Source organism: Lontra canadensis, unplaced genomic scaffold (assembly GCF_010015895.1).
Source record: "Lontra canadensis isolate GAN:19392208 unplaced genomic scaffold, GSC_riverotter_1.0 scaffold120, whole genome shotgun sequence".
NCBI classification, from domain to species: Eukaryota; Metazoa; Chordata; class Mammalia; order Carnivora; family Mustelidae; genus Lontra; species Lontra canadensis.
In genome coordinates, this window is record NW_022631114.1 from 2,237,144 (window position 1) to 2,257,433 (window position 20,290).

Sequence of the window (20,290 nt, forward strand, 5' to 3'; positions counted from 1 at the left end):
AGGTCATTTTTATGAGTATATACCTTCGGGACCTGACCTGGTAGCAGTTCATTAAGAAATAAACGAATGTCCCTTGGGAGGTTGTATTTCCCACCTGCTCCATGTGGATCGTTGATACGAAGGGGCTGCTAAAAATAGGTAAGCTGTGTGAATAAGCACTGGGGTCATTGACCCCCCTATTTCATGTGCGTTCACGGCACATCTGAGTGTTGAGTTTGGGTCCTTTCAGAAGATGACACTTAAAAAGTTTGGTTGGAGGAAAGCGTTTTGACTTCTTTCAGCAGACGGAGGAGCTTTTGGTCCCACAGTCCAGAAGTGATTGCTCCCAAAGCAGTGAGCTTCCTGTCGTTGGCAGAGTTCAGGCTCGCATATTAGCTTCATGAACGGGAATTTGTCCTGGATTGTTACCCCGCTGCAAAACGGTGCCTGACACGTGTTGTTGAATGTGTAATGAGACTCCTGACCGTCCCTCAGAGCCGTGTGCTCGGGGATTCCTGTGCTAGATGGACAAGAGGGCCCCCAAAACCTGTTTCTGCAGTGAGACTGCATGGGTTGGAGCCCTGAAGGGCCAGTGATTTAATATGAAATTCATTATTAGCTGAGAACAGAATAAACCAAGTTACAGAATCAGTAGATACAGTTTGACCTCAGCAACTAATGACCTTTTCTGTCTGTTGTAAAATTCTGTGTTAGACGGCTAGGTACATTAGTGACATCGTGATGAAGGAGTGAGCTTTACCTGGCTAGTCCGAGTGCCCACATTTGGTCAGAGAAGGTGACCTTCCCAGCTGGAGGGGAGCCATTTGGTAACGGTCTTCAAGGAACTAGGTTTTTCTCTTGACAGTTTTTGGGAATGGCAGCACACTCTTTCTAGGGATGCTCTTTAGTGATGGGGGGGGCGGGGCGGCAGGGGCAGGTAGGGACGGTGGTGGGGGGCAGCGTTGGAAGAGCTCTTACGAGATGTGTAAGTACATCCGATTTGGAAACAAAACACTTTGTTTGACCAAACACAGTTAGGGAATTGTGTACCCAGACCCACGTGGTATTTTTTTCAGAGATGGGACACAGACGCCAAAAGACACCCATCCGGTCCTTTGTTCCTTTCTTTTGATGCCACCACTGTCTCCTGTTACAGAGCACCAGAACTACTTTGGCATAGATGAAAACCTCGGCCCAGTGGCTGTCAGCATCCGGAGGGAGAAGGTAGAAGACGCCAAGGAGAAAGAGGGGTCCCAGTTCAACTACCGGGTGGCCTTCAGGACAAGTGAGGTAATGGCCGCCTTGTGTCCTTGCTGTCCTGGGCTGAAGCTTCTGATGTTACCACACTAGATTTTTCAGAGAAGGTATAATATAAATGACTACAGCATTTAAGATCATTAAAAGAACCTACAGTATTTTATTCCCAATAAAAATTTGAAACCCTGTCACAGATATTAAGGGGCAATGATTTTACTTCCCCCTTACATGACAGAAAGGATACAATGGTAAGACCGGAAGGTTTGGGGGCTCAGAGAGGACATGTATGAACTGGCCCGTTCACGCCAGAGCTGACCAACAGCTTTGAGATCTAAAGCAGGAAATCAGCTGGTCCGTGGTGGAGGGGAGCGTGGCCGGCTGTCTGTGCACGCCGCATTATTTCGAGGTCCCAGCTTTGTGCCTCTCTTGCCTTGGTTGGAGTAAAAACTGGGAGTGTTGTACAAACGGAACAATATAGGTAGAGACGCCGATTACAAAGAAGGTCCGCGTTTCGGGGTTTATTCTCTTGACCTGTTGAAATGACGGGCGGGGCGTATTTGGCAAGCATCCCAGCTGGCATATGTTGGTTGGCTCCTTCCAGATGAGCGAGAGGAAAGGGAGCTCTTCGCTCGCCCCTTGTGTGTGCGTGAGCCTGTGTCCCGCGACGTGGCTGGCCAGGTGCTCCCGTGATGGGGCTCTGTGCTGGATACGTGGGAGAGAGAGCCCCTGACTTGTAGCAACGCCTGTAAGTTACAAGCCTGGGCTGTCCAATTTAGTGCCGCTAGCCACATGTGACTATTTGAAGTAATTAAATGAAATTCAAAATACAGTTCCTCAGGCCTGCTGGTCACGTGTCAAGTGCCCAGTAACCACACAGAGCCTGTGGCTCCTGTGTCAGCCAGTGCGGCTGCTGAGAGAATGTTCTCCTCATTGCACAGGACTCTGCGGGGCGGTGGTGTTCTCGAACGTGGTGCACACGGCACACGTCGTTGCCACAGCCCTTACCCCCACTCTCTTGTCCGTTAACAGTTCTCTTCCCAGAGTTGGAGTGGGGGGTCAGAGCTGGGTCCCCCGATTTGCAGTGCTGCGGTTTCCTCTCCGGAGCGAGTGTCAGAATGGCGCTCGTGTGCCTTCATCACGCGTTTGAGGACGTATCACGCTCACGAGGCAAAATTCGGTAGTAAATGATCTTCTGAGGCCTGAATCCCTGTGGGTGTTACTGGATATCCCCATCCAGCTGCAGGACCTATCAGCAGTGGAAAGTGAAGTAGGAGAAGAGAAAGGAAAGGACAGAAGTTGGTATAGAACACAGGGCAACAGGAAAAGAGAAGGGAGCGGTGGGAGGAAGATGCAGGGAGGGGCCAGCCCGCAGATCTCCTGCCTCTCCTCAGCGTCACGCTTTGGTTGGCTCTGGGACCATCACGCCCCAACCAGCCTCCCTCTTTCTCCAGGCACACTCCCTGACTATCTCAACCCCTCCCAGCTTATCCCTGAGCCCCGGGGCCCTTTTGTTGTTTAAGTGTTGATTTTGCTTCTACCCATGGAGAGCTGCAGTCACTTTTGCCCACTCAGAAAAGAGACTGACCTTTCCCGCCTCTTGGAAGACCACTAAAAAATCTAGCCTTCAGGAAGTAACCAGGAGTAAACAAGATCTCTTCTGTGATGTTCTGGAATCTGCTGTTTTTCCCCCCTCACCCCTCACAGCTAACAACCCTGCGAGGAGCAATTCTAGAAGATGCCATACCTTCTACCGCCAGGCATGGGACCGCGCGGGGACTACCTCTCAAGGAGGTTCTGGAGTACGTCATCCCGGAGCTGAGCATCCAGTGCCTGAGACAGGCTTCGAATTCACCCAAGGTCTCGGAGCAGCTGCTCAAGCTGGATGAACAAGGGGTGTGTACAATGCGGGCGTCCCCGTTTGGGTCCGAGTATGTGTCTGTGTTTCAAGCCGTTTCGGACTTTTCCCATCCATCTTTCTTTGGGGATCGTTTATTTTTAATGCGCTTTTTTTTTTTCTCTGACTGCTCCTAGGAAACATGATGGCTGTCTAGTGCAGTACCGCTCCTGCCGAGTTGTGACCTGTGTTGTTTTTACCAAGGTTTTGGTGAAAGAGCCCATCTGATTCATGATTATTAGAGATCAGTGGTATTTTTTTCCAGGGTTTAAAAAACTCACATTGGTCCTTTCCTGAACTAACATTTGTCCTTGCCTCACTGTATATGAGACACTGATGCTAACAGGTGGGAAATGGACAGCGTGCTTTGGGGAGACTGAGGCTAAGAAGTCGTCCCCCGCCCCAGAGGAACAGTAAGACCAAGAGCACAAAGATCTCTGCAGGGCAGAGTGTAGTAGTGGATCTTGAGGAGGTTTAAGTGCAGTGAGTCCTTTGGGAAAAGAAGAAATAACGTCTGACGGCACGGCTCCTGAAGAAGGTAGCCTTGTACCTGGGACTTGGGTCGAATTCCGGGAGGGGGATGGGAGCAGTTGGCTGCTCTGGGAACTATGATGAGTTCGTTTATAAAACAAGGCACATCTAGAGAAGTTGTAGTTGGGGGGGGGGGGGAAAGTATGTTGAAGCTATAGCCTATAATATAAAACCTTAAAAGCTAGGCTGAGTTTGCACATGATTCAGGAGGCAAGTAGAAGCCATTGAAGCTTTTTGGTAGGACAAGACACAATCAGCTGTATTCTAGAAAGATTATCCTGTCGGAAGGGAATGAGACAGGCTAATGAGGTTAAAGGCTGATGATAGCCTGGAGTTCAGTTATGGACTGTTGACATCATCTGGGAGAGAAGTAATGTTGGACAGGATAGGGACAGTGGCCCAGAAGGTGGAAAGAGGTCTTTTAAGTGTCAGATATGAGATAACTTGTAGCTGGAACCTAAGAGGTAGGCACCCCAGTGTATGCAACTTACTTCAAATGAGCAAACTTCCTGTTAAATGCCTGCTTTTAAAAAACCCAAAAAGACAATATTCATGTATCTTTCCAGAATTTTCTAAGGAAAATTCCTTTGCCTGTTTTAGGGAGATTAGGAGGTATTTCTTGGTTGACCTAGTAACACCAATGTGGTAGATTGATGGTTTTTGATACTCAGATGGCAGAGTTCTCAAAGTGATGAAATATTAATTTGTCTAAGACATTAACACTGCATGATTAGCCAAAGGAAGAGGGCACCCTAACACTCAGAGTGACTAGTCCTGCGATCTGTCTGTCTCAAGAAGGAAGGCTGGCATACTAACCAAACCAGAGCTCTCCCTTAGAGCAGCTGACCTGTAAGACTATGTGATACCCAGGACGGCTGGACCATGGTCGTGACTGGTAAGGTAAATGTGCGAGACGTCCGTGAAGTGGGTGAGGAGAAACCCGCTATCAGGGAGGGCAGGAAGGACATGTCGGTGTTGGTCCAGTTACTCTAGAAGCAAACAGTCTTGATGAAAAGAACCACACTTATTTTCATATGTTATGGTCGTGCTTATTTTTATATTTCTAGTCACGGGAGAATGTGGTAGTTCTGTGTCCCTTTATGTTGCTAGAATATATCGTTCCCCTTTAAAATCTATGGCTGGACTTGCTGTTCAGCGTGGTGGCTAAGGTAGCTGGTCCCCTCAGGCTGCTGTGGAAAATCCCACAAACGGCCCCTGGTCCACAGGCCTGCACCCGAACACCCTCAGGGCCCCAGAGACATCCCAGCAGCAACCACTGACTGTCTCCTCCTGAAACAAAGCAAGGATTTGGGATGTCCAGTGAGCACAGAAGCTATGCCAGGCAATTTTTTTTTTTAAATGAAGAGTTTAAATGCTTTTAAATGAGCACCTTTTTTTACGGTTTGATGTCAAAGTTAATGCTTTGAAAATCGGGTTCTGCTTTTCAGCGAACCAGCGCATCGTTTAGCTCTAGTTGAATTTCGTGTGGTTTTTCTTTGGCAGGTGTGTTTGTTCGATTCTGGTCTGCTTTCCTGGTGGTGTGCCCTGTGGCCTTGTCACTTCCCCATACCTCCTGATGGTGTCCGACTCCCATATTACATGAGGAAGAGATACCATTTATCTGCATTCTGAAGAGAGATGGGATGGCTTTTTTTTTCCTTTTTAAGCATGCTCATTTTTAAAGGATCCTTAAAAGTTGCCACTAAGCTTTAAGAGTGTTTAAGACTGTGTTCCAGATAGTGTTCTTTTGATTCAGCTTTTACTAGCAAATCTGCACAGGAATGGGCTGGGCCAGTTTTCAGGTACTGTTCTTAGTGGGTTTTAATCTTAGAAAAACAAATGCTGCAAGGATATATTTTCATGAGCTGCTTCCATGGGGTCTGTAGCTGCCCGGGTCCAACCCGGTCACTGAGTACATCTGCTGACCGGGATGTAGGTTCGTAGCAAGGGCTTCATTAGATACTCAGATCACGCGTCCCATTCTTGAGGTTCATTCTCTAAGTCCACACATCCCATCCTTTAAGTTTTGAGCAGAGAGACTCCCCTCCATGGAGAATGACAAAGGAAGTAATTATTAAGTGAGACTCTGAAACTTTTGTTACTTTATCTACAAAAATTCATCTCTCAACCTCTCAAAAATCCCCTTTTTCCTGTTTTAAAACACTCTCCTAATTTATATCATAGATGACTTTATACCATTATTTAGGTTGACATTTTAAAAAATCAGATAAATTGTGGCCACTCGCTCTGAGAATATCATGGCGTCTTTGGCAGAATGATTAATTTGTTCTCAGGCCGGCTTTCTTCTTGTCCCCCTCACCCTGGGTAAATACGTCTGCTTGCATACCAGGCTTGCTTTGGGCGAAGTCACGCAGGTCTGAAGAGATGATCTAAATAAATAAGACTTTGTGCTTGCCGGGAACAGACGGAGTCCAGAGAAAGCACTAGAAGGAAGGCCTCTCTGCACACTCCAGTTTATTTGCAAGGCATTTCTGAGGCTTTGTTATTTTTGTCACCCTCACTTAAATTTAAATCCTTCTTGATAAGCACAAGGCTTCTGCCCTTGGGAATGGATCAGTCAGTTGTCATCCTATCCCAGGAAGCCAAAGAGACCTGGTGTGCTGGGTTTTCTGTCTGTGCGGTCTGTCTGTATGTCCAGCTCTCCGCACTGTTGCAATTTGCAATTTCAACAAGTGGGTATTTCTGGTTTCTGACAGTACTGATGCCCAAGAACCCGGCCAGCTTCCCCAGGACTGTGGGACTGGCTGTGGTTCAGAGCAGTTAAACCAAGGTCAGGGGGAAGGGTAAGAGATCAGGGGGCGGCCCAAGTTCTGGAGGGCTTGGAGACAAACCCTATTCTGAGAGAATTGGAAGTTTTAGTACTTGGGAGCTGGGGTCTCCCCTTTGTTTTGTGCCCCAGTTAACTGCGGGGTGTGCTGCTAGCTTTGTGATACAGTGCAGGAGGAGTGATGGTTGATATTAGGTTCTAGTTGTTTTCATGAGGTCTGTAAGAGAATCAAGTCAGAGAATTCTCTTCCCAGTGTTTCATTCTGTTAGTTTTAGCGGAATGGCAGCCATCGTAGCAAGCAAACCCCAGTTGCTAGTACTGAGACCCTAGAGATCGTTCCGTTTTGTGGCCTCCTCCCAGTAAATGTGTGTGATACTTATGACATGCTGTGCACCTGCCACAGGACATTGTCACTGCAGCAGCGCTCTGATGGCTGTCATGAACACGTGGGGGCTTTGAAATCTGTTGGAGCCACATCCCCTAATTTTCATGGGCCTGGGGGCTTTTTGGAGGGAACACAGATCCTGTCCGCACTCAGGGTCTAGACTCTGGCTGCTTTGTCCGATGGCTGGGAAGAAAGATGTGGAGTGGACAGCACCACAGCCAGCGAAGTAGGCCTGGGGGAGCCCAGTTCTCTGGGTGTTTGGCCTTTGCCTGAATAGGAGTCCACTAGGAATATCAAGTCCAGAAAACTCAGGAGTCACAGACAGAAATTGTGCCCATCTGGTGAGCGCTCTGCTTAATGGGCAGGACGCCATAGTGGCCCAAACCATGCAGCCCCATACAGTTTTGCTCCAGGCTTCTTCCCATAGGCGTGGATGTGGGAAGAGAAAGGGTTCTCCCGCTGGAGACGCCAGGGCAGACCAGGGCAGGCTGCAGGAGCGGCCAGGGGACATTAGCGCAGACTCGGTGGCCAGATGGCGTTGACGCGTGGGGCGCTGACAGGAGCCCTGGCGTGAGCAGCAGGTGGAGGAGGAGAGGACAGGCGGACTGGATGGAGCTCCAAGGATGTGGATGACAGCATGGCAGTCTGTGAGTGCAGACAAGGTGGTGGGTGCCAGGCTGCACGAGCATGCGGGCCCGTGGGATGCTGAGCTTACATGCACTACCGCCAACCCGTCCACTGCCTCTCTGGAGGGCCCTCATTTCGGTTCGGGCTGAATAGCGGGAGACAGTTGAAATCCTCTTCTAATGGCCGAGGAGTCACCGAGCTAACCTGATATCTGGGATAGGAAGGCCTCATTAGAGGATCAGTATGGATCCCAACAGTCACTGAGATCACCCATATCTGTGGGCATAATTGCTAGTCCTCTGTTTCCCGAGTGGCTTTAACATCCTGAAATGTCTTCTGAGTCACTCCGGAACAACGAGTGTTTATAATGAAGTAATACTGGGCACTTTTATTACACTCCATATTTTTTCTAGATGATGGTCTCATTGCAGCAAATTGGGTTTCTCATTTATTTGGAGAGTCGAGTTCATCAGAAACGTTTTTTCCCTCAATCTCTGGAAGAATGGAAGAGTTTCTCTACTTAACCCTCCCAAAGAACTAGTTCAATAGAATTCATCATACTAGCTATCAGGTAGTTCGCAACACAGCTGTCCCCACACTTGGGGCGCGAATCATTGTATTCAGCGTGCAGCTGAAGGTCGTAGGGTCTGACAGGAGCCCAGGCCGTGCGCTGTCCGCCATGCTGTGGGGTCCATCACCATAAGAGCTCGTTCAGTCAGGTTGCGAACGGAGGATGCTTCCCCATATCCTCCCCCTAACCGCCAGTAACACTCGGTCCATGTTGATGACATTCAGAATGCAGGGGTGGCTAGCTTACTGTTCGACTGTAAATGTATCCTAACGTTTACCAAGATGCTTCCTACAGTGGGCCTGGATGGCCCGGGCAGGTGGCTTCCTCCCTTTCTCGGATCATATGTTGTCATTAGGTAACACAGATAAGATAGCTCCTACCTCTCTGCCACTCAAGGGACATGAATACCGTTCTGCTTTATTTTACTGGTAGTCAGCTATGAATTCTGATTAAAGGCTCGATTTTATGGCTTGATAATGAAAGCGAACAGTGTTATGGATTGATGCCTTTAGGAAATCGGTGATGTCTGATAATCTGTCGGTTTGGGGAGGCTCAGATTGCTGGTAGTGAGATTTAGTGCCCGGATTTCAGGAGGGAGAAGTAGTTTCTCTTTGGAAACAGGAGGAAAGCTGTACAGCTGGATCCAGTGTCTCCCTGGCCTTGGGAGAAAGCAGCCCCATGGCTTCTAGTGCGATAAGAGATTGATTGTGAGTTAGAATTATGGCAGGAACTCTTCAGCGGCTCTTAAAATTCTTTATGGTCTGTTGTGTATTTAGCAGATGGTTTCTTTGCAGGACTGTCAGAAATACAGAAACGACTGTAATTTTATAGCCAAAGTTACTTTCATGGACACGAAACATCGTTCTGTGTTGTACATAGATCCCTGTCCCCCCGGGGGTTCCTCCCCTACCAGACCTTCGTTCGATTTGTTTGTTCATTACCGTCTTTCATATTTTCGTGAATGTCGAAGAACAACAACAACAAAAGCATCAGGAACCAGAGAGGGAAAAACTTAAAAGTTTATGGCTTTGTTTTTCCTTCTGACTTGGAAGAGGACTGTCTGTACTGCGCAGAAGGTGTAAGATTACGAACGTCCACAGTTGTATTTTTAAGTAGATAGCCAAGGCTGTCTGTCTGTCCTGGAAACCTGATGGATCCTATGCGGCATGGCTATCCATTCTGTTTCTTATGGTTTCTGCCATGTCCCCCACCGTATATGGGGGTTTCTGGGTTTGTTAGGTATCTGCAGCGTTTTGCACAATGACAGTCACTTCCTCTTTTGCTCATTTGCTTATGGGAATTGTCCAGGCGTGTGTACTGTTTTAATTTTACTGGAAGCTAGCTTGTCTGATACTCTTTGCCAAGTAATTCTATTTCTCCCCCATTTCAGCTGAGCTTTCAGCACAAGATCGGGATCCTTTATTGCAAAGCAGGCCAGAGCACAGAGGAGGAGATGTATAACAACGAGACGGCGGGACTAGCTTTTGAAGAATTCCTTGATCTTCTGGGCCAGCGAGTCCGGCTGAAAGGATTTACCAAATACCGAGCTCAGCTGGACAATAAAAGTAAGCTTCCTATTTGTGCATGCACACAAGTTTAATTCTCCAAAGGTAGGCATGCCACATAAATCTGAGCGAGTGAGGCCCCCCCCACCCCGTTCTTGACCCCAGCAGCCACCTCACCAGGCTCACTTGGGATAGAGTTGAAATTTCCTCAGGTGAGCAAAGGCAGCACATTTCTCAAGAGGTATGTGTTTCGCAGAAGCTCAAAAGGTCAGTTCCTTTTCTCTAACACCAGCAGAGAGATTCCCCAGTGTTTTGTGAAGAATCTTTTAATATCCCCTTCTTCCTCTTGGCCTCACCTCTGCTCTCACACCCGTGTTCCGATGTACCAAGGACGAGACCACAATCATTTCTAAAAGACAGAACATTAGCACCTTCGCTCACACCATGGTATCCGCCTCGTCCTGTTCATTTCTGGTTTCACAGTGTTAACTGGGGAGTGGAGACAGTGGCTTGCTGTTTGCCCGTGACCTTACTCAGGCCCCCTTGAGTGGGGCACACGCTTGCTCTAAAGTCCGGATTTAAAACACAGGCTCAGTGCCCCCCGCCCCCGTGATGTGCGGATTTCCGTCATATCTTTATTTGAAGAATCCTATTCCTTCTGGTCCTCGTTATGTCTAAATATTTTATCTCTGTCTTTATGCTGTTAGATCTCTTAGCTATCAGTATCTGAAACATTCCGGGCAGAGTAACTTTGTGTATTTTGGGAAATACTCTTTATTATCAAGCAGTCATCTGTGCCCTCTTCTAATCAAAGGGGAGTGAATAGATCCTACAGTTGGAGGAAGTGGGAAGGCAGATGGCCCACTTCCAGCGGGGGTGTGAAGTGTGAACTTCTTCCCCATGGGAGCCTCCTGTGGGGCCATCTGAGGTCCCGTGGCTCCATGTCCCTGGCGTCCTTCAACTTGGGACCCTCATCCACACTTGCCTACATCAGGGTGGGGCCTGGTCTTTCTGTGCCTGTCAATCAGCTCTGGGTTTTGTTTTTTTTTTTATCTCTTTGTGAAGGTTACATTTCGAACACAGCTCATCAGATCTGGAGACAGTGTTGCCAGATAGGTGGGCCCCTGCATGTCCTACACACACGCCAGGGTTGGAATCTTGACTCTTATATTGGGTGTATATTCCTCTTGCCTTGGATCTGTAAAGACTAGGGAATAACTTGTGACACCCACTCTGGGTATCCACATAGGAGACCTTTTCTGATGTTTCTTCCTTTTTCTTTGCAAACTCCCTTGGGGGTGTGGGCATACTGCCCTTGGGGACAGCCTTCCCGAACACCACTGCTGGCATGGAGTCATTATTATGCCTGCCTGTCATCTGTCTTCGGTGGGGTGGATTGAGGAAATGTAAGAACTTCCGATCTGAACGTTCCGTAACACTGCAACACAGATAATATAAATACTGTCCTATGTGGGAGCATTGCCGTCAGCTTTGAATTTTTATGACCCAGGAGATACATGTCTCTGATCCATTACAAATGCAATACTAAGCCCCTTCACTCAAGGAAATGATAACCTGAGAACGAGATTTCGACACCTTGATTTTCATCATCAACAAATCTGAGTTATTTTTATGAGCAAGGCAAGGTGTTCTACGAGATGTCTGAGACGTCACTGTCATAGATAGGAAGGTTCTGAGAATTCTGTTTCATGAAATGCTCAAATAAAATTATGTCTTTGCTAGAACACACACACACACACACGCAAAATCGTCCCTCTTAAATTCAGGAGAGTGGTATGGTAGTCTTTACTCTGTCCTCCCACTGGACCTGGGTCGAATCTGAGCCCCAGGGAAAATGTACAGTGTCTGGGATGTCCCTTCTGGCTTGAAAATGGGTTCTTTCTGTTTTAAGTACAGAGTGAAATGAAGCCAGAACAGAGGGGACAGGAACCACTAAGACCACTGGATGGCTCACCAGAGAGGACTTACAGACCCCAGGCCAAACACAGCCCCTCTTGGGTCTGCGTGCAGAGGTGACAACTGGGGACTTCCATGATGGCCCGCGTCTCTTTGCCCATAGGGATATTTGCAGCAGACCCTTGAGCAAGTTTGTCATTTCACCTTCTCCGTTATCATACTGACATTTGAGATGAAAACTTTCAGAATATTTAATTTCAGAAACCCATCTTGTAGTACTGTTTGGGATAGACGAATTATGATCGTATTTTTTTAAGTGTTTTCTCCCTGCAGCAGCGCCTGGGTGGCTCAGTCGGCTAAGCGTCTGCCTTTGGCTCAGGTCATGATATTTCAGGGTCCTGGGATCGAGCCCCGCATCATCGAGCTCTGCTCAGCAGAGAGTCTGCTTCTCCCTGTCACTCTCCCTTTGTGCTCTCTCTCTCTCTCTTTCTCAAATAAATGAATTTTTAGGAAAAAAAGAAGTGTTTCTCCCCAAAATGCATCTTTGTTCTTTCATTGCAATTTCCCGAAGCTGAAACCTGTTGACTACACTATTAGCTATCTGTAAGGATTTCTCTCACTGAATTCTAACCAGCTAAATAGCAGGGTGTTGGGACGAGAACTGTTCAATGTGCTGGGTCATTTCCGCCCCTGACCTTCATGTTGTTATTAACAAGTCAGTTCTTTGTGAAAGAAGACGATCATTATTCCCTTGCAAAGCCACATTCCCTGTCTTCAACCATGACACTTGAAATAGACCATGACTTTCTAAGAAGCCTTCAAAAAATAAGAAATATATACTTAATATATAGTTAAAAGGGATAATTGCTCTGTTTGGGGACTGGTTAATAAACAGCTGATCGGATGAATATCCTCTCTTACCATCTACAGGTTGATTTGTTAATATCTGCATGTAAACATTTTAAGTACTTCCCTTTTTTTATTAAATTGTCTGCTCTGAATAGCTTTTCAGAATCTGCAAAACTGGATGTTGTATTTTGTTTTCTAGAAAATTTTCAGGACCGTTTCTGATTTAGAATGAATATTCAAAAGAAAAACTGTAGAATTCAGAAGGAAGATAATAAAGGCCCACGAAGGCTGAATGTTATAATGTTTTTAAAGTAAAATTAAAATATTTAGATTTAAAAATGAGGGGCACGTGGGTGGCTCAGTCAGTGAAGCATCTAACTCTTGAGCTCAGCTCAGATCTTGATCTCAGGGTCGTGAGTTCAAGCCCCACATTGGGCTCCATGCTGGGCATAGAACTTACTTTAAAAAAAAAAAAAAAAAAGTAGGGCGCCTGGGTGGCTCAGTGGGTTAAGCCTCTGCCTTCAGCTCAGGTCATGATCTCAGGGTCCTGGGATCGAACCCTGCATCGGGCTCTCTGCTCAGCAGGGAGCCTGCTTCCCCCTCTCTCTCTGCCTGCCTCTCTGCCTACTTGTGATCTCTCTCTGTGTCAAATAGATAAAATCTTAAAAAAAAAAAAAAGTCAACCCAAGATGATTACTTAGAGTTTCCCCAACGAACACAATGGAATGAATTTGGTTTTAAATGAACTTGAATAAACATTGTCTCTTATTAAAAAGTAGACAAATAAACTTACATGTTGTTCAGATCCTGAGAAAGGCAGTCCTGAATTCTGCTCACATCCTACTTTCTATGCATCTTTTTGCCTTTATGTATCCATATGCAAAGTGGTTCAAAATTCCACCCTAAGATTATCATTTAAGTGTTTTATAATCACCGTGTTGGTTCAGGTGCCTGAAACTCTCAGTCTCTGGTAATCTATTGATAATACAGATGGATTTTGAATTTGCAAAGAATCATTCTGCTTTTCCGAAGGTGAATAGCTGTGTGATTGAGAGGGCTTCAGATGTCATTGTTTTACACATGTGTCAGCACATAATGTACAGTAAGAGATCACCTTCATTCTTAATCATCTGACTGCACCATTGCATTGCCTGCTGCAAAGAGAAGAAAAGTAATTACATCGTTCAGGGAAAGAAGTCTTGAACATTTTTGGTTCTCATTTCCATATTAAGTCACTCCTGTTCCATGTTGTTGAGTTCTGGAAGATCGGGTGCCCAAGAACCTCTTCGGAGTTAACTGTAAACACACACACAAGAGCGGAGCAAGGAGAGCTGCTGATTAGTTAGCTCGTACCCTTCAAATAAGGGCACCCACACCTGCCCCCAGCTGTACCTATGGCTTCTGGCCTCCTCTGCTCACCCGTGCTCCGTCCCATCCATGGCAGGTCCTCGAAGTCAGTATGGCGAAAGGGAGCATGTTGAGGGATGGGCATGGGAGGCACAGGTAGAGAAAGCAGATGAGGAGACACCTGAGCATTCAGGCCACAGGTGTGGTTTGGAAAGTGGCTGGAAGACTGCACAGCGAGAGAGCAGAGTGGCCACCAAGACACACTGGTGGTCGATAGTTGGGTGGTCTGTCATTGGCTAATGAATTGCCTTCGGAAGAACAGCCTTGAGAGTATCACGTTGCTAACTTTTGCAGTTGCCTGACTTGTTTCTGTCCTCCACCTCTGTTTCCAGCTGATTCTACAGGAACTCACTCCCTCTACACCACATACAAAGACTATGAAGTCATGTTCCACGTGTCCACCATGCTGCCCTACATGCCCAACAACAGACAGCAGGTGAGTCCTCCCTCGACCCTCCAGATCAGAGCTCAGCCTGCCAATGGGCTTCGTGCACTTAGAATTGGCAAAGCATCGTTGGAATTTTCTTTTTTGTTCTTCAGTGGCATGAATAATTTTGGACTCTTTTTCGTCATTTGGAAGTAGTTGGCCTTTGAAAGGGAATATTTCTGCATAGTTGTATTGCAGTTTTTCCTTATAAAACTTGGAAACTCTTCCACACGCACCTTTATTGCTTGCTAGGCAAAATCTTAATGGAAACCGGTGTCCACTGTGTTCATTATAAATAAGCCAGCGAGGGAAGCTGAGCTCAGGTTTCCGAGTGCAGGTGGGAGACTTATTTATAGAAAATACTGTAAGAACGGATCTTATAACTTATTTGTGGCATGATTCAGTTTTGGTGAGTCGATTGTATTTGGGTGAAATCAGGAGTTGAAATAAAGTTTGTTTTCATGTCTAGGAAGTTTAGCTCTGATGTCATTTAACTGCACTCTTTGGCTATAAAAATACATTAGCACACCAGGGACTTCCTAGAAGTCACTTGGTAAGAATTTGTTGAATGAAGGGCACGTGGGAGACTCACTCAGTTGGGCGTCTTCCTTCAGCTCAGGTCGTGATCTCAGGATCCTGGGATCGAGCCCTGTGTCAGGCTCCACGCTCAGCGAGGAGTCTGCTTCTCCCTCTGCCCACTTGTGTCCTCTTTCTCTCTGTCTCAGGTAAACAAATTCTTTTAAAAAAGAACTTGTTGAATGAATGAAACTTAATCACAGTGGGGTATTTTTCTTCTCTCTTTTTTGAATGCTCATGAAATTTACAAAGGTGGTCATAATACACCTCTGGCAAAGAAACCGCTTACCCTGCTGCCGTCACGAATTACAAGAACCGCCTTTGACCCTCCAGCCGGGATGAGCCCAGCTCTTCACAGTAGCGACAACACCTCTTTCCTTTTCCCTTCTTGCCAGCTGGATTTTCTGACCATTTATCTGATGCTTAAGCTCAGTCCCTTGTCCTGCCTGAATGGTCTGCAGTGTTTTCTAATAATCAGATTTCTTCCCCCTACTGTCAGGAAATCTACCTTTTGATCACATATCTATGTGGGTTTTTTTTTTTTTCTTTTTTTTTAAAGATTTTTATTTATTTATTTGAGAGAGAGAGAGAGAGTGTGTGTGTGTGTGTGTGTGTGTGTGTGCACACGAGTGGTGGGGGAGGGGCAGAGGGACGAGCAGACTCTGTGCTGAGCAGGGAGCCCGATGCAGTACTATCCCTGGACACTGAGATCATGACTGAGCCGAAGGCAGATGCTTATATGAACCACCCAGGCACCCGTACATCTGTATGCTTTTTAAGACTTAAGAGTTATAGTCACTAGATCCCATGCATGTATTTAAATGTTTTAACCTAAAGGATTTCTAGCTCTTAAAAAGAAATTTACTTCAAAGAATGTCAGATTCACTAGCTTTTAAGAAGCTTAATTTAGACCAGTGCCGTTGTCTCGCAGATACTCAAGAATCATTCTGTAGTTAAACTCTGTGTGAGTCGTTGCTCAGAAAACTGATAGGGCTTACTCCAGCCAAGAAATCTGTCTGTACTTTAGCAGAAGTAAGAGCCAGTGCCTTTGACCCCAGTCATCGAGTGTTCAAACCACAAAGCCCTTTCAGCTCCCTAATTACTTGAGCCATTGGACTCCAAGCTGGATGGGCCCCCATCACTTCCCATATAGCAGCCTCTGGGATTCTGACATCTGTTGGGCTTTGCTCTTAGCAGAACTCAAACCAGGCTTTCCCTGCCTCCTTTCGGTTGCATGGTAATTAAAAACTGTGGGTTTATGAGTTCTCTGTACCTGACTTTTTTTTTTTTTCCCCACTGAAACTCTCCTTAAATTCCTACACACAAAAATGTAGATGGGCAGATGGCAATTGGGGAGTAGGGTATGGATGGGTGTTTTAAGCTTCCCAAATTGGAAATATATACCTTGTAAATTGATTCTACACATTACAGACTCTGTAGCTTAAAGACTTACTTGGTTACCTCTCGGTTGTTGTTTTTGAAAACTTGAGTGCGAATCCATGACATTGAGTAAGTTTTGCTGATGGATTAGAGGTGGAAAACTGTAAAATCGTTTGTTTTGCTTTTCTAATGAGTGCTCTTATTGTGCCTGGAATATATATGATCCTGCATATGGTCCATTGGGAAACCTACGTGCGAAACACTGTGTGGGCAAGTATTCATGATATAAGGTGGGGGGTGGGTAAGGAGTGGAAATAGGAGTCAGTGGACATATTCTGAACTTGCCACAGCCGGTCACTTGCCTTATACTTTTGGGTAAGATCTTAGCCTCTCAAGAAACTGAATTAATTATATAATGCAGACCTGGTTCAGACGGCCAGTGGTGGCTACTTGTAAAACTGTGTTAAGAAGGATTCTGGACCTGCACCTGGGGTCAGAGTAAAAAAAAAAAATGCTGGATTATAGAGAACTTTCTACAGGTTTGGCAGTGGGTAGATGTGGCAGATGTGATACTTGAACTAGGCAATTCATAGCATGTCCCTCTTTGTGTCTGATTTCTGTGATTCTAGGGCCCTCCCTGAGACTTCCTGCTTCTAGGTGGAAAATTGGCTTCAATAGAAAAATGTAGTTGTTAACAGAGCAAGAATTCTGGAGCCACATGATCTGGATTTGAATCCCAGCTACCAGTTTTGTGAACTTGGGCACAATTTTCTGTGCCTTGGTTTATCCCTAAATGCAGGGACTTTGATCTCGTTTCTTCATCAAGGTGACCCTGTGCACCCTAATTGCTACCCTGAGCACGGTAGGCAGGCAGTAAACATTTGTTCAAGGAATAAATGAACCTTTCATAGACGGTGGCTAGAATTAGATGAGCTAATACGTATAAGGCACTTAATGGTGCCTGACACAGAGCATGCTCAGTAAGTTTCAGCTACGGTTACTGTTTCATCATTTATTAGATATAAAGTGCAAGCTTTTTAAATGACTTAATTTGCATTTCATTTTCCTGTTCTCAATCCTAGAGCTCTGGTATGAGAAACTAAGGCCTAGATAGGTAAGAAATTAAGGGGCTAATTTATCAATAAATTCACGAAATTATCTTTACTTCGGCATTTAATATTTTGCTACTCCTGGGTTGTTACCAGAATATTCTGTTTGTAGATAAATGTTGCCACTGTGCAATCTTCAAACATGTACTCTCCAAATTTGTTACAGGTTGTACTGGCCCTTTAGACCTCTCCCACCCGCCCCACCCATGTCCGCAGATTATCTCAGTACCAGGGGTAGAAATGTCTGAAATGACCCGCTGGGCTCCTGAGTGCAGTTTGAGGCCACTGAACGTAGCAAAGTTCTCTGGCCTGTGCATGAGCGGTGCCTGTAACTTTGGCCTCATTAGCACCATGGTATCTGTGACTGTTTAACTGGTCTAGACTCGTCCACATCAGATATTATTTCTTGTGTTTGTTCTTTTAATAAATCAAGCTGAAAGCCGATTCCAAGATGTATTAAAAGTCTTTAGAGAGTTTACCACTGTTGCAAAAGAGTTCAGTGTTTGGAATGTATGACTCCTGCAAAGAAAACCTAGCCAGCCCCAGGGAGTGATAAGAGAATCCACTCTTGGAGCGGTTTCCCTCTTCCTTGAAGACCCATTAGTCTCTCTGGGCCAGTCTGGCGGTCGGATTCTGCCTCCCAGGGCTGTCTCCGCCATGTGCTTCCCCTCTGCTTGTCCCGTAGACAGATCATAGAGCAGCCATCATGGGACGTTATCGGTGGAGAGAATGCCGCAAATTGGCTTCAGACTTCACTGGGACAGAGAGACCTTTTCTTCAGTCTCAGTATATAAAATGAATACAGGTAGCATGGAGCCTGGCACATAGTAAATTATGATTTTTTTTAAATGCATGCATACAGTTAGAACTGCTCTCCTTGAAAGGGATGTCCAAGCCCCCAAGAGGTCCCTAAGAAAGAAGGCCAAGCTCCTAGTTCTCTGAGCTTCCATTTGAAGAATACTACTATTAGCCTAGGGACAGCCTTGACCTCTACAGAGGTAATGGAGACACAGCTTGTTAGGTCTGAGCCAGGCTGGAACCCTTTCTCTATCTAATTTGGATAGATGGCTGGCCTATCTTAGGCGGTTTGTGCACTTCTGTGAGTCCCTAATTGGGACTGCTAAGAAAACATTCATATACAGGAGGAGTCCGCCTCATTAAATTACAGTACGAACGGGTCCTGACTGCACTTGTGTTCACCTATAAATAATTATATGGAATATTTTGGAAGAATAAAATGCTTATTCAGCTTTCCATGATTTGATTTATCCCCAGGCCCTAAATAGGAATGTGTACTTGTGCAGGACCATAAGCATGATTGTTTCAATAGGGTTGGGCTGCCGGGTGTCAGAAATACTTGTATCTCCATAATCCTCTTATCTTCACTTTATTATTAAATCATTAAAAATCTGCTTTCTTGGTTTATTTCTGTTTCTCCATTTTTGAAATACTCAGCCTGGCTCGCTTAACTGGTTTGTACATTTATGCTTCCAATTGGTAAAATATATGTTTTATATTAAATATTTTATATAATATTTTATATTGGTTATATATAGTACTCCACAATGAATCCTTGAAATGGCAATTAAATTTAATATGATCTTGATGATCTGAGATAAGAGTGGTTAACCTAGCTTTCACCTTTTTTGTGGGGAGTAGGTAGGGAAGGCTTGCCCTGAGTATAGATTTGGTGAATTTATGTGGTCACGTATGTTGGTTTCCCTCTCTTTCTTACTAGAATCTACGTTCATGTTTCTACTTTCCACAGGAAACTCTAGATATCTCTTAAAAATCAAAACTCTAACGACGGGTGTTGAGTCTTGAGTAATGAGTACGTGAGGGTGTGGGGTGTGTGTGTGTGTTGTGTGTACACATGCAGAATTAGGAAGGTCTCTGAAGGGGGAGAAGCTCGCCTTCTGTGTGTGGGGGGGGAAACTTCCAAGCAGAGGGTTAGCAAGTACAAAGTGCCTGTGACAGGAAAAACTAGCCTGTCAGAGGGACAAGGTGGCTGTCTGGGAGGGGTGGGGTGGGAGACAAGGTCAGAGGGGTGGGAAGGACACAGGTCAAAGGAGGCTTGCTCAGCCCTGCTCCTACCCACCGGACTTCAGATTCCAACCTAAGAGCTGAGATCCAGAACTTGTGATCTGTTTTCATGGGGATACATTTAATTTTTTGCTCAGTTCGGGGCTCATCTCTTTGAATTTCAGAACATATAAGATCATTAAATGATGCATTTTTCCCTTTGAAATCACGCAAATTTTTACCTATTTGCTTCTTAAGACAGGAGACTCTCTCCGGAGATCCCAGCCATTTCTAGTTTCGAATTACACTTTCTCTTCACTAATTCTGATTCCTAGAAACTTGTGAACCACATCCAACTGCATTTCTTCCATAGTGTGCAGACTGCTTCCCCCGCCCCTCCAGAATGAGGTGCAAAATACTTTTTCTACCTTAACTACGCCAAGAAAAAATAACAAACGAGCCTGTCTGCACAGAGGCTGATAGGTCTGACCTAGCTCGACTTGACGCCTCCTCTGATCCAAGCAGGGCTACCAGACAGCTTTCACTCAGTTTGGATGGTTGCATCGAGTTAAAACTGGTCCTGGGGAGCCCTGGAGTTTGGTTAGGGAGTGGAGAATAAACCTGAAGCTTGCATTTTCTATCGCGTCTGGATGCTTTTTGCCGTGGAATTGGGTGAGGAATCACATTTCGCTTCTCTCGTCATAACAAGAGCTTATTCCTGTTTTGCTGCTGGACTCAAGCATTGGAAATTTAGTAGGACGGACTATGTAAATCTGTCTCACGCAGTATTTATTAACTCATTCTTACAGTCAGAGATGAGAAGGTGGTTCTTTTGGCGCTGAAACGTGTTGGGACCTTCACGTCTGGAAAGGAGGAGTTAGCGCTACAAGTCACCGTTCCTTCATCCCCCAAATAGTGCAGAGGTGGCTCAGTAACCCAGGGGCTCCCCTTCACAGCCTGCTGGGCTGCCGTCCCCTTTCCCCTTCCAGTCCTGGACACCGATGACACAGAACTTCACTGGCCGGTTAGAAAAAATACATAGAACTTCACTGGCCCGTTAGAAAAA

The 20,290-nt window shown here is 45.8% G+C and overlaps 1 protein-coding gene across 3 annotated transcripts in view; it reads left to right on the plus strand.

Moving 5' to 3' along the window:
- SIPA1L2 (signal induced proliferation associated 1 like 2) overlaps positions 1-20,290 on the plus strand; it is a 213,070-nt gene that overhangs the window by 124,879 nt on the left and 67,901 nt on the right. For all 3 annotated transcript variants that reach the window (XM_032841144.1, XM_032841145.1, XM_032841146.1), the window contains exons 5-8: positions 1,136-1,269; positions 2,941-3,129; positions 9,423-9,597; positions 14,043-14,146. In XM_032841144.1, the coding sequence (XP_032697035.1) occupies positions 1,136-1,269; positions 2,941-3,129; positions 9,423-9,597; positions 14,043-14,146 (602 nt within the window). The remainder of the gene's footprint in view (positions 1-1,135; positions 1,270-2,940; positions 3,130-9,422; positions 9,598-14,042; positions 14,147-20,290) is intronic.